General features: G+C 36.6%; 1 protein-coding gene across 3 annotated transcripts in view; it reads left to right on the top strand.

Annotated features, from left to right (window-relative positions):
- Window positions 1–14,370, top strand: part of KDM1B (lysine demethylase 1B) — a 29,253-nt gene extending 14,883 nt beyond the window's left edge. For 2 of the 3 annotated variants that reach the window (XM_031610251.2, XM_031610243.2), the window contains 10 exons: window positions 261–398; window positions 1,826–1,997; window positions 3,018–3,145; window positions 4,221–4,352; window positions 4,667–4,741; window positions 5,619–5,735; window positions 6,635–6,760; window positions 8,187–8,309; window positions 9,962–10,114; window positions 10,714–14,370. In XM_031610251.2, coding sequence (XP_031466111.1) covers window positions 261–398; window positions 1,826–1,997; window positions 3,018–3,145; window positions 4,221–4,352; window positions 4,667–4,741; window positions 5,619–5,735; window positions 6,635–6,760; window positions 8,187–8,309; window positions 9,962–10,114; window positions 10,714–10,797 — 1,248 coding nt within the window. In that variant the 3' untranslated portion in view covers window positions 10,798–14,370. The other variant, XM_090136874.1, reaches the window with a different exon arrangement.
- The last annotated feature ends 1,137 nt before the right edge of the window (window positions 14,371–15,507 follow it).

The following is a 15,507-nucleotide window of genomic DNA, read 5'->3' as shown; positions in this document are numbered from 1 at the left end:
TGTCTTTAGTGTTTTTAAAAATATTTTGAAATTTTCCACTGGGATTGTTTCTTGAAATATCAGTTGCTGTACATGCGTACATATCCCAGAGGGTAACCTTCAAATAACAATTTAAATGTATAAATAACCTACCTCAAGAAATGAAAACAAAACAGTAAGATTCTTAGCACTGTTGGTTTGCTTCTGTTTTTCTTTTGTGTTCCCCTTTGCTCTGGAGTTGGCCACGTTCTCACCATTTACTGAACTGCACTGTGTCGCAGGTCATTGTCTTAGAAGCTAAAGACAGAATTGGTGGCCGAGTGTGGGACGATAAGACATTCCCAGGAGTCACTGTTGGGAGAGGTGCACAAATCGTCAACGGATGTGTCAACAACCCAATGGCACTAATGTGTGAGCAAGTGGGTTCTCTGCTGTGGTCATGCATTATCGTTACGGAAGGGCTGTTGTTAGAAGCTGGGTGTGGGTGGGTGGGTAGGGGTGGGAGTCTCTTTTCGTGGCATGATTAAAACAGTGTTCTGCGTTTTGAGTAAACTCTGTGCTGCTGTCCTATCTTTGGTGACAGATGGGGACAGAGAAGGGCTGCAGAATGGTTTCAGGCACATTACGTATGTAAAGAAAAACAAGGCAGCTTCAGCTTCAAAACTGGAAGAAACTCCTTTTTTTTGCCCTTTTCTAGAGATAAAAATATAAGAGGCACCTGGCAGACTGCTGATTCTAGTACAGACAGAACTTTAGAGCTGAGAAGTGCTTTACTGTGGTAGGCTATTGCTATGCTATTGTAATACACAGCTTGCCTTTGCTTGGCCTCTGCATTTCTAGTTTGATTCTGAACAAGTAATGCTTAATATGTTTAACAGATACTTTTGCAAACACAACACAGCTTGATTTTCTTGGGCAGGAAGCAGAATTTCCCCCAGTGGAACTTGAATATGGAGTTTATTCAGAGAGGCATGTAAACCCAGCCCACGCTATTTTAACTGTTTAGTGTTCTATGGTGTCACGAAGAATAAAAATGATGGGGTTTATTATTATTATTTTTAAAAAAACACTTCAGCTACGAGGTGAGGAGCAATGGCTTTTGAATAAATTTTGGGTGCTCACCTTATGCGGTTATTTGATGTCATATTTCATGCAAAGCATAGCTCTGTCTTGAGATCTGCAGTGGGGAGAAACATCCTAGAGATATGCAAGGATATGTGAAAAACACTGGAGTGCACTTAAGTAATAAGGTCCTAGGGAAAATCTCCAGACTGACTGTGTAGAATATAAGGAATTCTTTGCTATGAGTTGGATAAGCAGAGAAAGATGCTAGGTTTAATTCAAAACCACTTCTTTCATTGCTTGCTTGATAATGAAGCTGGCAGCAACTGGCAAGATGCATCCTGTCTATGCCTGAACTGCAGGGAACTGTTAGGCCATCAGGCACCAGAAAGTTGTTGAAAAGAACTAATTTCAGTGATGATTAGAAAATAAAGAGAAGGAAAAATGAAAAGAAACTTGTTCATTATGTTTGATACCAGACACATCTCCGTGCTACCCCATGCCTTGACAGGAAAGTTGGAGACGAGGTTTCAAGGAATCTCCGATACAGAAAATAATGGAAGAGTGGAGAAAAACAGTTTGTGGACAACTTAGAGATAGCAGAGCTATTGGTATTCCAGAGCACAAGAGTCTGACTTAATATGACTTATTATTTAAGACCATGGATGTTTTTTCATTCACATCATTTAAATCTGAGGGATTCATCTTTCTTTAAATAACCTTAAGCTGCTAGGCACTGTAGTTTTTCCATACTTATAAAGCAATAAAATGTCTTTTTCTTAAGCTTGGCATTAAAATGCACAAACTGGGGGAGAAATGTGACTTGATCCAGGAAGGTGGAAGGATAACAGATCCCACTATTGATAAACGTATGGACTTCCATTTCAATGCCATCCTAGATGTTGTCTCTGAGTGGAGAAAAGATAAAACCCAACATCAAGATGTTCCTCTTGGTGGTAAGTGGGAGATGTATTTAAAAGTGAGTATGTTGGCTGTGCTCATAACCGTCAGAATTTAGAATTTTATATTAAAATGCCTTTTACATCAGACATTTTTAGAAATATCTAACCTTTAATATAGCAGTGATAACCTAGTTCTATTGAGGACAGTTGACTACTTGTATACTCACAGACCAAAAAGTCCTTTGTAACTTCTAAGGAGGATGAATTTGAAGGCTTTTATAAATACTGTATTACTTTTAGTGTGGTATCCTGTTTTAATGGTGTAGCTTTTTGCAGTATAACTAGTGGCAGCTGCAGTTCAAAAGACTTGCTCCTTGCTGAAGCAGGTGGCAGCGAGCTGTAACTCCTTTATGACTAAGCTGTTTAAAAAACAGCCTGATCAAAGTCTTTCAACGGCAAGAATGGTCCCATCCCTGCTGGTAATTTCCCACTTACAGCATGCAAGCACATTCAACAACAAATAAACATGCTCAGAAACAGGTGTGTCCCAAATCTTTACAGTGTGGGATGAATAAGACAAAAGTAGTAGCTTTGTGCTCTTCAGTGAACTCTGGATCAAATTCCTCATCTCTTCTTGTTTTGTTTAAAAAAATTAAATTAAATTAAACAGGATTTATTTGCAAGGATTCTGTTATCCTAAAGTGTTGGTTTTTTCCCCCCTGAAATATCTTCAACTGTATATTAATGACAGTGAAGAAATTAATGTCTCTCCTGTCTCAACTGATTATCCCAGCTATGCTGTTGCACATAGTATTTTTTAATAATTTTTTAAATATCTTCCAGAAGCTACGTTCATTTTCTTTTTGAAGAAAAAAATATTTTACTGTGGAAACCTATGTTTAAGCAACAAAGTTATATTTTATCATCAGAAAGATCTTGTGGTTTTTCTATGACAAGAAAAACATCTTAGTACAAACAAGCCTGAAAATCTTGTGATCTAGAGAAGATACTGAAATGCAGTAGGACTTCCAATGAATTGTGATGTATCCTTATTTGAAACGTGTTCTTTCACAGAGAAAATACAAGAGATCTATAAAGCCTTTATACGGGAGTCTGGTATCCAGTTCAGTGAACTGGAAGAAAAAGTACTGCAGTTCCATCTCAGTAATTTGGAGTATGCCTGTGGCAGCAATCTCTCTCAGGTGAGTTTTGACAGCTGTTTTTTGTCATGGTTGAGCTCTGTGGAAAATAGTGTTGCAAGTGACATCAAGAAGCCTTCTGATCCCCCATGTGGCCCCAGTCAGCTGTTCCTAAGTTACTCCTACGTCCCTAACCTGTTCTTCAAAAGCATTGGGACATAAATTCCAGCAGCTCTTTAGGTAATCTAATGGGAGTTCACGAAACACTTGCAGTGAAATCCTCTTTACTTTCAGAATATGCAGTGGAATAGTGCGTTTTGCTGAGATTCTGGGTGGTAGGATTCACAGAGAGTTACTCTTTCTCAGATGTTGTTGTGTGACTTCTGCTTCTCAGATGTGTTTAAAAAAACTGGGGCACTTCTCTACCTTGCTAGGTATCTCGACAAGAAAAGCCTTTAACTTCTAAAATGTTCCAACACCGTGATGGTGGGCCCCAGTTCACCACTCCTAGGTATTCTGTTGACTATATGATATGGTTTGAATGCAATTGCAGTGATAGGAATTGTCATTTCAATAGCAGTTTGAGAATTGCTTCACTGCCAGGTGGTGACTGCCAAGTGCAAATATTATTATTGTACTATGAGTCTGCTGGGGAGAGAATGTCAGTGAAAGCAATCATGGAAGAACCTGTGGAGATAGAGACAAATTCTACTGAGATTTTCTTTTTAATATCTCCTTTTCCCCTCCACATTGGGAAACAGTTCATTTTTATTCCAAGTCTTAGGGCTACAAAAACTGACTTTTTTGCTAGAGAGAAAACTGAAGTACACTGCAATCACTGCAATTCACCTCATTTTTTGGCACATCTTTTTTTTTTTTTTTTTAGCAGAGCTAAAAACTACTCGCTGGACACAAAGCCATATTATGCCTTAATCCAGCAATTATAAACCAGTTAGGGGCCTTGGGAAAATAAGCTGTTTATTTTTGTTGACAATACCATATGTTCTCATGTACTTTTTTTTCTTTTTCTTTTGCCAAGGTTGTGGAAGGAATTAGGGTGGTTTTTAACTTGCAGGACTTTTATTAGAATCCATGTCACCTTACCAGTAGAGACAGCTAGGTTATGTTCTGTCCACAGGTATCTGCACGCTCATGGGACCATAATGAGTTTTTTGCTCAGTTTGCTGGAGATCACACTCTTCTAACTGTGGGATATTCCACTATCATTGATAAGTTGGCTGAAGGGCTGGACATCCGGTTAAATTTCCCAGTAAGTCTGGAAAATATTGATGCAATGCCTGTCTTGCTTTATTTTGACATACCCAATCATATATTTGAGGGTTTTTTTTTTTTTGACCAGGCAAATGTGGAGCTGCAATTATTCCAACTTATCTCTAAGAAAAGAGAGAACAAGTTCAGAATTTCTTTTGTTAACCTTCTGACTGATCAGAAATTAAATTGTTGATGTTGCCATTAGCACTGAGTAATTCTATTTATATTAAATCTGTGATACTGAAAACACAGCTGTATTTCTGCATCCTAGGTGTGCAGTGTAAACTATTACACAAATTTGTATTTCAATAGGTACAGAGCATTGACTATTCTGGTGAAGAAGTACAGGTCACTACTGCAGATGGAACTGTGTGGAGAACACAAAAGGTACCCAATACACTTTAAGTTTATGGATTTTGGAGTACACAACAACAGTATTTTCCACAGTATACGTACCATTTGTTTGTTTGTTTGTTTTTTGCCCTTCCACAGAAAACTATTTAGTCCAATTTCTCACACTCGTAAGAAAACTCATACATTCCAATGATCTATATTGGGCTGTCCTGGAATCTATTTTTCATTGAACGTGCTTGAGTTTTGAGTACTACTTGATTTAAAGAACCAAGGACTATAAAGATAGAACGAAAAATATGAAGCACATAGATTTTTATCTGGTCTTTGAAGTGATGGTTTCCTTGGTTCCCTTCCCTACTCAGCTTTTTACATGCAAATCTGCCCTTTAAAATGTTTTCCTTTGGGATGCAGGACTCAACAACCTCTTATCTCTCAGTCACCCTTGCTTCCTACATCTTCATTGCTTTGTAGCAAATTATGTTTTAGGTATCACTTTAAAAATAATACCTGTTCTTAACAAAAGAGGATTGACATCACTAATGTTACTGAACCATTTTTTAAGGGAGAGAATCTGTGAAGGAAAAAAAAGACTCTTTCCCCTATCAAAAAGAATTTTTGTTAATCTGATGGTCTGACTGACTATAGTTTGTGAGAGGTATTAAAATTACCAGCGTGGCTTGCCACTCACACAAGCAATTCAACAATTTGCAACTTAAAAGCCAGCCAACTGAGAGACCTGTTCTTACCTGAACGTAATGAATGTGTTCCCCATTAATGTGCAGTAAAATCAGACACTAATGTTAAGGTATCTGGTGAGTATTATACATGAATAATCCAAGATACTTTAGAGGATTCTATTAATCTTAAGTTCAGCTTTTGCTGCCATTGTGACTGTAATTATTTCTCTTAGGTATTAGTGACGATACCACTGGCCCTTCTTCAGAAAAATGCCATTCAGTTCAATCCTCCGCTGTCAGAAAAAAAAATTAAAGCTATTAATAGTTTGGGAGCAGGAGTCATTGAGAAGGTAAGCAAATACAGATGATATTTCAGTTCCTTTTCATAGAAATATTCACTGCTTTGGCCCTGTTGCTTTTATGGAGTATTTCCCCGGGTTTGCTTACACATTTGCTTTTACTTGGATCCTTGTGATTTTGGAGAAGGGGCTGGGGAAGGAAGCGCAGAAAAAAACACTTTGTTGAGCTGCTTCCTTTTTTCTATTTCTATACTATTGGTGAAATTCAATGGAAATAATTGTATTCATTTCTTTTTCAACCATCACAATGTAAATAATTACAAAGCCAGCAGAGCTCACGTGTATTTCTTAGAATTCCCATCTCAAATGTGGTTTTTAAAGAAACTGTTATAGAATCACTTCACAGCTTCAACTTTTTTGTGCCTGATTTTGAGCAAACCTTCATACTGATCTTAGATATTCCAAAGTTCTCATAATACACTTAATCCTGGTCTATTTTGACCTAGGAAATACATGAACTATTTTGGAAGAATACCAAAAGCTGTGTATTTGACCAGCTTGTAAGATCCTTTAACTCTTCCTGGTGGAAAAAGAGAGCTGCTCCTGAAAAGATCCCTCATCAGTAATGACATAGAATAAAACAGTAATGAAAGTAATGCCAAAAACAATACTACATCAATGTGGAAATTTAAAGGCAAGATTCACTGATCCTCATCTGTTACAGAGAATTTCTGAGTTCTGCATTAGGCTTGTAAAAACTCTGCCAAATTTGTGCATTTTCCATAGTGAATTTCATGGTGAATTTAATTCAGTGCATTTTCAATTTCTGAGACCTCCCTCAGAAAATTGTGTTGAAAATTGAGTAGAAAAGGGAAAAACGATTAGATGAACAGTTATGAGCTTTGTGGTGTGCTATGAAATTCTTTGACTCCATCTCTCTCTCTTTCTAGATTGCATTGCAGTTTCCTTATAGATTTTGGGATAGTAAAATTCAAGGTGCTGATTTTTTTGGTCATGTTCCACCCAATTCCAGCCAACGTGGACTCTTCAGTGTTTTCTATGACATGGATCCAGAGGTAACATACTCCATCTGTATTTTCTGCTGCTCCTTCAGAAATTTCGGTTTGGAATCTAAATGCAATAATTACTGAAAAATGAAAGCTTCCTTTCCCCCCATTTTTTTTTTTTTTTTTCCTTCCTTTTAAATTAAGTGGAATCACTTTTATTTCTCAAGAAAAAGCTGATTTATACTTTTTTGTAGTTAATGGCAATATTTTCCCAGGTCTGGGTGCAAAATAATACATAAGTATGTTAATACTTTTAGTATCAAAGCTATTCTGAAAACAAGTGTGTAAAATCTGACTACAGGTGAACAAAGTTGGAAAAGCCTGTCTGTTACTTCAAGTTTAGGACTTATAATTCCTTACTTAAACCAGCTAAGAAGGACAATGTTGGCTTATTAATACTTAGTGGCTTGCACTGGCCAAAGTGACTTTATGAAGTTGCAGAAGACAAGTACTAGGTTTTGCATGAATGTGAGATCTGCAGGGTCAGTCTCAAAACCAGTTCAAACCAATGTATTGGCATTTTGTTTCCCTTCCCTGGCCAAACAGACACACTACACATTTAACCTACTTCTTCATGCTTTAACAAGTGCTGCTTACTACTTGACTAGAAGTTCTTTTGGAACTTCATGGCTTATTGTGAAAAGAAACTATCCTGTCAATATTGTGCTATGTCATTAAAATACCTGTATATGACTTTCCATGTAGTCTTCTTGTCATCTCCTTAATTCTTATGAGCTCATTCTATATGAGATTCAGCATGCTGATGCTTTCCAGAAACGCTCACACAATTAATAACTTGCTTGACAGGTATTTTCTGATATTGTCTTTATGGTATAGATAAAAGGAGAATTCATGAAAGGTTTTGAGAATCTGTTTAGTATTCTGTGGTTACTGCTTAATCTTTGAAACTACTGAATCACAGCGGATTTCCTGAAGTGAAAGGAAGCATCATGAGAACTGAGCTTTCATTTCTTGGGCCAAAATCAGCTGCTAAGAACTCAGCATTGGCTCCAATCCAAAACATATCTAGCTAGTATTTAAATAGCTCATCTCTTTTACCATCTTTTGAAATCGGAGTAGAGTTGATGTGAAGTTTTGGCATGGGAGTTTGAGAGGTCTGTCTCAAAGGTCAAATTTTTGGGTGTAGTCTTCCAATAGGTATACAGGGAGTTTTCAGTTAATTCTGTGAGCTGTGAGAGGGGCCGACTGTTCTCATACAGGTTTCTGTTAACAAGACATCAGAGGATGTTAGTAACTGGAGCATAAACATTGAAAAATAGGAAGCCTTTATTCTACAGAATCAGAGCTGATTTTGTCTAGAACAAAAATTATTCTGTAGCTGAAAAATATCTTTGTCAATAGTAATTAAAATTTAAATTAGTAATTAAAATGAAAATTTTGAAGTGATATTCTATGTTATTATTTTGTTTTCTAGGGCAAACAAAGCATTTTAATGTCAGTGGTCACTGGAGATGCTGTGACAACCATTAAGAATTTAGATGACAAACAAGTACTACAACAATGTATGACTGTACTTCGAGAGCTGTTTAAGGAGCAGGTAAGAAAAACCTCTTCTCTTAACAGATGTGAATGAACGTGCCAACAGACATAAAGCTTCTGATTGTATTACTTCATGATGTACAGGAAAACATTTGATATTTTTGACTATTTTTCTTTTCCTGTGTGTTTGAGGAAATGCTTCTTTTGAGCTATGGTAAAAACCAAATTCGGATGCTGTGTAGGGGGGAAATTATTCTTCTAGTAAGAAACAGCCTTCAGAGATGCCTTATGGTAAGGGTACAAGCAACATGATCAGTCAAGGGTCCTAAATCCTGACTGTAAAGAAACAAGAGGTAAAAATTCCTTTGCTTACCCCATCCAGATACCAGCTTATCAGGACAAACGCTAACAAGAGAATCAGACAAATGTGGGGCAAGCAGATGACTCTCAATGAACATTATTTTCACTCTGCTTAACAAACTGTAATATTTTACAGCTAAATTATTTGTAACAGTTACATCTCGAGGAATGCTCAGTGTTAATGTTCATGGATGTTGGGACTAATGATCTTGGAAAAATTTTGGCATCTGAAAGCCTTTTTTTTCTTAGAAAACATACTTTTGGTAACGGCTTTACAGTTACCAGAATTGCAGGCAATGAAAGTCCACATACCTGCTATTTTCACCTCATCAGAACGTACAGGCAGCAAAGAGGTCTTCAGTTTGGTGCTGGTTTAGTCTACAAGGATGATTCCCATGTCTTTGTCCCCATGGCTTAACACAGTTGTGAATTTTAGCCATCTCTTGACAGCACTGCAGGATTTTCAAGGACAAGGTAGCTTTGCGTGCCATACCAAAACCTCTCTCTAGGATGTCTGTGCAACCTGCCACATGTATCTCTTTGGCTAGCAATTGTTTTGTTTGCTTGAACATTAGTTTTTTGAGGGTGACCTGAATGGAACTGTCTATTTGTTGATACCAGAAGCTGTGAAGGAGGCAATCAGTGGTGTTTCTTGTCTACTTGTCACAAGCCTCTTAGGAGTAAGACACAGCTGTAGCTAAGTGAGCCTTCATAGAGTTATTCAGGCTCTTTCTAGTAGAATGGAGTGGAACTCACACTGCAACGTGACAAAAAATACACAGTACTACAATCACAGCTTAATTACAGACTTGCTTTTTGTTTCTCCCTAAATCTGGCTTTCAAACCAGCTCGTTTTCTGATTTTAGACAAGTCAATTTATTTCTTCACTGCAATAAAATAATCTGCAAAATGAAAATTATATTTTGAGATTTAAACTACAATTCACAAACTATTACATCTTACTAAGATGTAATAGGAACTCAGACTGCACACACAAACATGCTGAATTTCATTGATGCTGGTGTTTTATCTGTTTGCAAGATTATGTATTATTGTGACAGGGGAATTCTTTTTTTACCTTTGTATTTCTAGGTTTGATACAGTATCCACATTTGTTGCATTCAAAACAGAGGAACTGTAATGTTTCAAACATCAGGCAATTCTAGCAAACAAATTATCTTCAGTGCTTAGTGCCATAATAAATAAAACTGGGATTTGATTCAGGAATTTAATCCCATCTATAGATCCAATCTGTAGTATAATTATACTGCATGCTCCCTAAGAATTATGGAAAGCTACATAAATGTGAGCACTTCTTTGTAGCACATAAGTTTCACTCTAATTATACAGGAGGTTCCTGACCCAGTGAAGTTTTTTGTTACTCGATGGAGCAAAGACCCTTGGCTCCAGATGGCATATAGTTTTGTAAAAACAGGAGGCAGTGGTGAAGCTTATGACATTATAGCTGAAGACATCCAAGGAACAATTTTTTTTGCTGGTGAGGTAAGCATCTTTGTTACTGTTGATTTAAGTTTACTGGGGAACTATTTATGAAAGATTGTTTTGTGCTAGCCACCAGTTATTAACTTAGAGGTAGCATGTAAGTATATTGTTACACAAATATACTAATGTTTCTTCATTTTGACACAGACCTCTCTTGATTCCTATTGTTGGGCATAGATAGTTTACCATGTATCCCAGGCTGGGAGTGAGCTGCATAACCAGTAAGAGCAGAATATGAAAAGAACACACTCTCCACTTGTATTTTTAGTCAAATTATCTTTCTGTTACTGGGTAACATAACAGATGTATGCTGCTGATGGTACGGGTGCATTCTACCTTGAAATAGTACTTAAATGTCTCCCTAAAGTGCTTACAACAAAACAGACAACTAATGTTGCTAGTTGACTTGCTTTGCAGATTCTGATGCTGTCAAAAATTGTCAATCTTTCCTTTAAAATTCTTTCAACTAAGTTTTCCATAGCCTTTTAAAATGTTGGCATGTGCCTATGTAAAAAAGAACTGATCTGAACTTTTCATTTTATATCTGTTTTAATAGCTCTAGAAACAATTAATTGTTTTGTTTTTTTTTTTTAATACAGGCCACAAACAGGCACTTTCCTCAAACTGTTACAGGAGCTTACCTGAGTGGGGTTCGAGAAGCCAGCAAAATAGCAGCATTTTAATTATGAATTTTTTTTTGTGCTTATAAATATGTTTTAAATTGTTTTCTGTGGGTAAAACTATCTTCAAGTTTCCTATCTGCTGCCTTTTTTCCAAGTGGTACTTCAATAGTATATGGTACCTGAAGATAAAATCTTCATCTTCCTTTTCCTGCTTTTTTTTGTTTCCCCTCTTAAGCCCTAATGATACATATTGCTGTTTGTTTGTTTGTTTGTTTTTCTTTTCATCTAAAATATCACTAGCAAGAGTGACATTGGAGTCTCTGGCCACAGCTTAACTAATAGAACTTTTGTTGCGAGTCCTTTCCTGTGTGGCTTAAGTCATGATATTGTAGATCTTCATTTCAGAAGGTCATATTAAAGCAAGATGAAGTTAACATACAGCATTAAAAATGCTGGCAGTTAGTAAAGGGAGAATGGGAGTTTTCCACTAACTGTGCTTCTCAGGTTGATTATGCTCAGAGGAGTTCAAACTTGCTCCCAAAAGCCTGAATAATCCAGACAAACTCTAGAATTACTGTAGGAAGGCACTCAGCTATCGTTGTTTCTACTTGCAATCAACAATCTCTTCTACAGTATTTCTCATATTCTTAGCCTCCACCACCCAGGCTTTGGAATATCAAGTTTGTTCCTTTAAATCAGACTGCTGGAACAGTTTACAGTGCAATCATAGGTTATTGTAGCTAATAAAAACTTGAAAGTAAAGATTAACTTTTACGTTACTTTAAAAACAACTTTGAAATGTTTTCCCTGTTACTTAATTCAGAGAAATCCTTGTTACAGTAGGGTAAGTTTAGATTTGCTTAGTGCTTCTGATCATGTAGAAAAAGGATAGCTTGAGAATACTCTATTTCTAAGATTATTTTGAGAAAAACTCCAAATTCATTTGGGCTGAGTAGAGGAACTAATTACTGCAATGAGTGCACAGTGCAGGGGGAGAAAAGAACTGTAAGTTCCCAACAGCTCATTCAGCTTTCATATTTAAAAAATAAGTGAAGATGAATGAGGAAAAATATTAACACTTTATGAAGGGCTGAAACAAGGTAGCATGCACTTTGACTTGAAGTTGTTTTTTTTTTTCTTTTGTTATTAAAGTATTATTAAAAACAACTTGTGGGAGTTATTCAGTAAGGGCTAAGCATCTATCTAATAGTTTTTCCATGAGACGGGGAAGACAAAGTATTTTTCAGTAGAAATCAGACAGGCACGATCACGATACCTGTTGTAATACTGTTCCACTAAAATGGTATTCGTGGGAAACAAAAATTAAAACCAACTTTTAGTACTTTTCTGCCATACCTTCCGTGTAACTTTACTGCCTCGTGTTTTCTGGAAGGATAGTAAGCACTTATTCTTCTTCCCCCTTCTTGTTATGTTTTGATCTCTTCATGTAAGAGTGACACAGCAAGCTTTTTAAGCTTTTAACAGTGCTTATTTCCTTATTTCCATAAAGCTGTATCACTAGAAAAAACAAAAGCAACGTTAAGACAAATGCTACTGAATAAATGCAATTCTTTTTAAATACCTAATAATTTGTTCTTAGAGTAGCAATGATATTGTTAAATATCTTTATTTAATCTCTAATTTACAAGGTGAAGATGTTTATATAACTAATGTTTTTCAGATATATATTGTTCTGCTTCTTAAAGCTGAATTATGTGGATTAATAGGAAAAGTGTAACTGTTCATAATTTTTCTCTACATAAAGGCTAGTATGTACAGTTTTAAAGTATTTCCAAATATTAAATTGTAATTTAAAGGCTATAAGAAGCAAGACAAAATCCTTTGATAAAAGATAATCAAACATCAGATTTTGCTTTTGGTAATTATTTGCACTTTGTTAACTCCACACATTACAGGCTCACTTATAGCTTAACCAGGAAAGATTGAGAGCTGTATGTATTTGAGTTCCAAGTTTTTTTCCTAGCTTATCACATATGAGGTGGTGGAATCACCATCCGTGGAAGTGTTCTAGGAAAGGGCAGATGTGGCACAGAGGGATTCTGTTAAGTGGGCACGGGTGATGGGATCTTGGTGATCTTTTCCAACCTTACTGATCCTATGATTCTAAACAAGCTTAATGCAACGAGCTCAAAACATTAATTCAATTCAATGGCTGCTTCTGCTGACCTTGGTCAAAACTTGTCAGCTTCATAACTAATCACTTATTCAAGAAAAAAACTGCCTAGAAAGATGAACACAGCTTCATTTCTACAGTTGAAAAATTTGCATGAACGTGCTTAATTCAGGCATGTGCTTCCATCCTGATAATTTGTTCTTGGGGTTTTAAATCTATCCATAACTTGGCAGGTATATAAATGACACTCTAGAGAACAGAGGAGGCCATGAACAAATACTATCACATTTGGCTTTAGCTGCTGCACACTTCTTATAGCATTAACATAAGAAATGATAAATTTAAATCAATAACTGTCTATTAATTATTTGTATATTATTTTTGTGCTAAGACACTTAAATGGTGTTGCGCTGCACTTAAGTTTGAGGAGTAAATAAAAATAAGTATGTTCCACTTTACCTTATGTTCATTTAAAATATATGAGAACATCAGGCTGGTTCTGAGGCTTCATTCTTAATGTTCCCCCAGTTTTCTTTTTTAAATGCTCATGTCAAATTTTATTCCAAGCATGTATGTGTTTTTATTTTTGTGTTTAATTTATTCCCTGCAAATAAAGAACTAGGGAATGTTTTATTGAGCAGATTTGTTTAAATGTTATCAAACATATTTGAATGCAGAGCATGATCTGTTACACTTCAATTCTTCTGTGTGACTATGTATGGCAGCAGAATAAAACTGGAAAGTATCCTCAGGGCAGTTGTGGTGTTATTTCTTCCTTGAATTTTCATTACCATTCTTCAAGACCCCAGCACCTGTAATTTCATTCTAACACTGAGAATCTTTAAAGCAGAAAAAAAATACCAATGCTACTTCTAAAATTGGGTACTACAAATCAGTAGATTGCATCACTGCCCCCAATTCCCACTCAATAAAGTAGCTGGTGTTACAGATTTCTGTTTTCTCTCATTTTAGTTCTAAAACGTTAGCCCAAAATTTAGTTCATAAATGAGAGTGAAGTAAGTAGTAAGTTTAAGCTGCAATCCAGTGAACAAGCTCAGGAAGAAAGGCATGGCAAATGTGCTAGCAGTGCTATCCCCTTATCCACAGAACAAGTGAGAGGCCAGGCTTTTACTAAATTTATGGCCTGAGATTCTTCTAAGAGAGCAAATTTTATTGCAGACTTGAGTATTAGACATGGACAAAATTATGAATGTTTTATTAGTAAGAGACTCTAAGTTTCTCTCCCCCCTCCCAACCAGTTGCTTTGTATAAAATAACCAAAGACCATCACACTTGCAGTATAAAGACCCTCTGAATTTCACCAAACTACACCTGTTGGAGCTTAGCATTATTTCCATCACTGCAAACTTATTAGATGTTTCAGAGCAACACAACTGCTCAAATAATGAATTTCTCAAGAAATGCAAAGTATTTCATCCATTCTCATAGAATCACGGTTCAAGTCAGTAGGAACTTTTGGAGATGATCTGGTTGCAGTTCCTTCTTAGAGAAGGTCCACTGTAAGGCAGGTTGCTCAGGGCCCCACCTGACCACTTCTGGTAATGGGGATCCTCCCATCCCCTGCCTGCTCTCTACTCTCATATTGCAGGCTGCAATATGGACCCCATTTACCTGTCTCTAAGGATGAGCAAGCTCAGCTTGCTCAGCATCCCTTCGTACATCATGTGCTCCACACCCATTATCTTGGTGGCCTTCCACTGGACTCACTCCAGGATGTCCCCACCTTCCATATCTCACAGAGCCCAAGGCTGAGCACAACAGTCCCAAGGGAGGTTCCCAAGTACTGAACTTAAGGAAATACTTGCTTTTCTTGATCTACTGGCTACACAAGTGTTATAAACCCATGTTCCATCACAGGGGCATACAGGTGAACTCCGTTCAAATTACTGGATGCATCACCATTTGCTCCTTCCCAGGTCTTTTTCTGCAAATTTTCTTCAAAGTTGCTTAGAAAGAAAGGAGTTTGTCCCCTTCTGACGTGTTACATGGGCTTATTATTCCCAGATGCTGGGTTCTGCATTTGCTAAACTTTGTAGTGTTCCCATCAGCCCATTTCTCCTGTAAATCAATCTGAACATACTTTTTGATATACAACTTCTGGCTACTTGCTCTTATAAATATTTCTGAATTCAAAGACATTTATTTGAAAAGCAAAAATAACATAACTTTCTTAAAAATTTTCAGCAAGAGAAGCATAGACTTTTAAGTTGCTTATTGCAAGGTTCCAGACAAAATATTCTGGTACCTTATAGATTTCCCAGTGTTCTAATTGACAAGAGCTAAAATAAAAGTAATAGAAAGAAAAAAAATGAAAACATTCCTGAGATGACTGATTTTTTCATCTGGCTCACTGAAAGCTACTTGATTACAGTCGACATGAACAGGGGATTGGAACCAGATAACTTCTGGAAGTCTCTTCCAACCTAAAGTATTCATTTGCCATACAACTTTCTGATTTGAAAACTTCCCAAGCAGTCACGAAGCACCTTCTTTCTGAAACAGCATAAGACCTGATAAGCCTTCCCAGAATTGCCATGCTGACTGCTAAAGGCAGTATTCCAAATTAAGCACTGAGCTCTAAAAGGTTTATTTTTAAGCCCTGTTTAGTGGTGCCT

The sequence above is a fragment of the Phasianus colchicus genome, chromosome 3 (genome assembly GCF_987193195.1).
Source record: "Phasianus colchicus chromosome 3, bPhaCol1.hap1.1, whole genome shotgun sequence".
In the NCBI taxonomy this organism is placed as follows: Eukaryota; Metazoa; Chordata; class Aves; order Galliformes; family Phasianidae; genus Phasianus; species Phasianus colchicus.
This window is presented reverse-complemented; position numbering and strand designations above follow the sequence as displayed.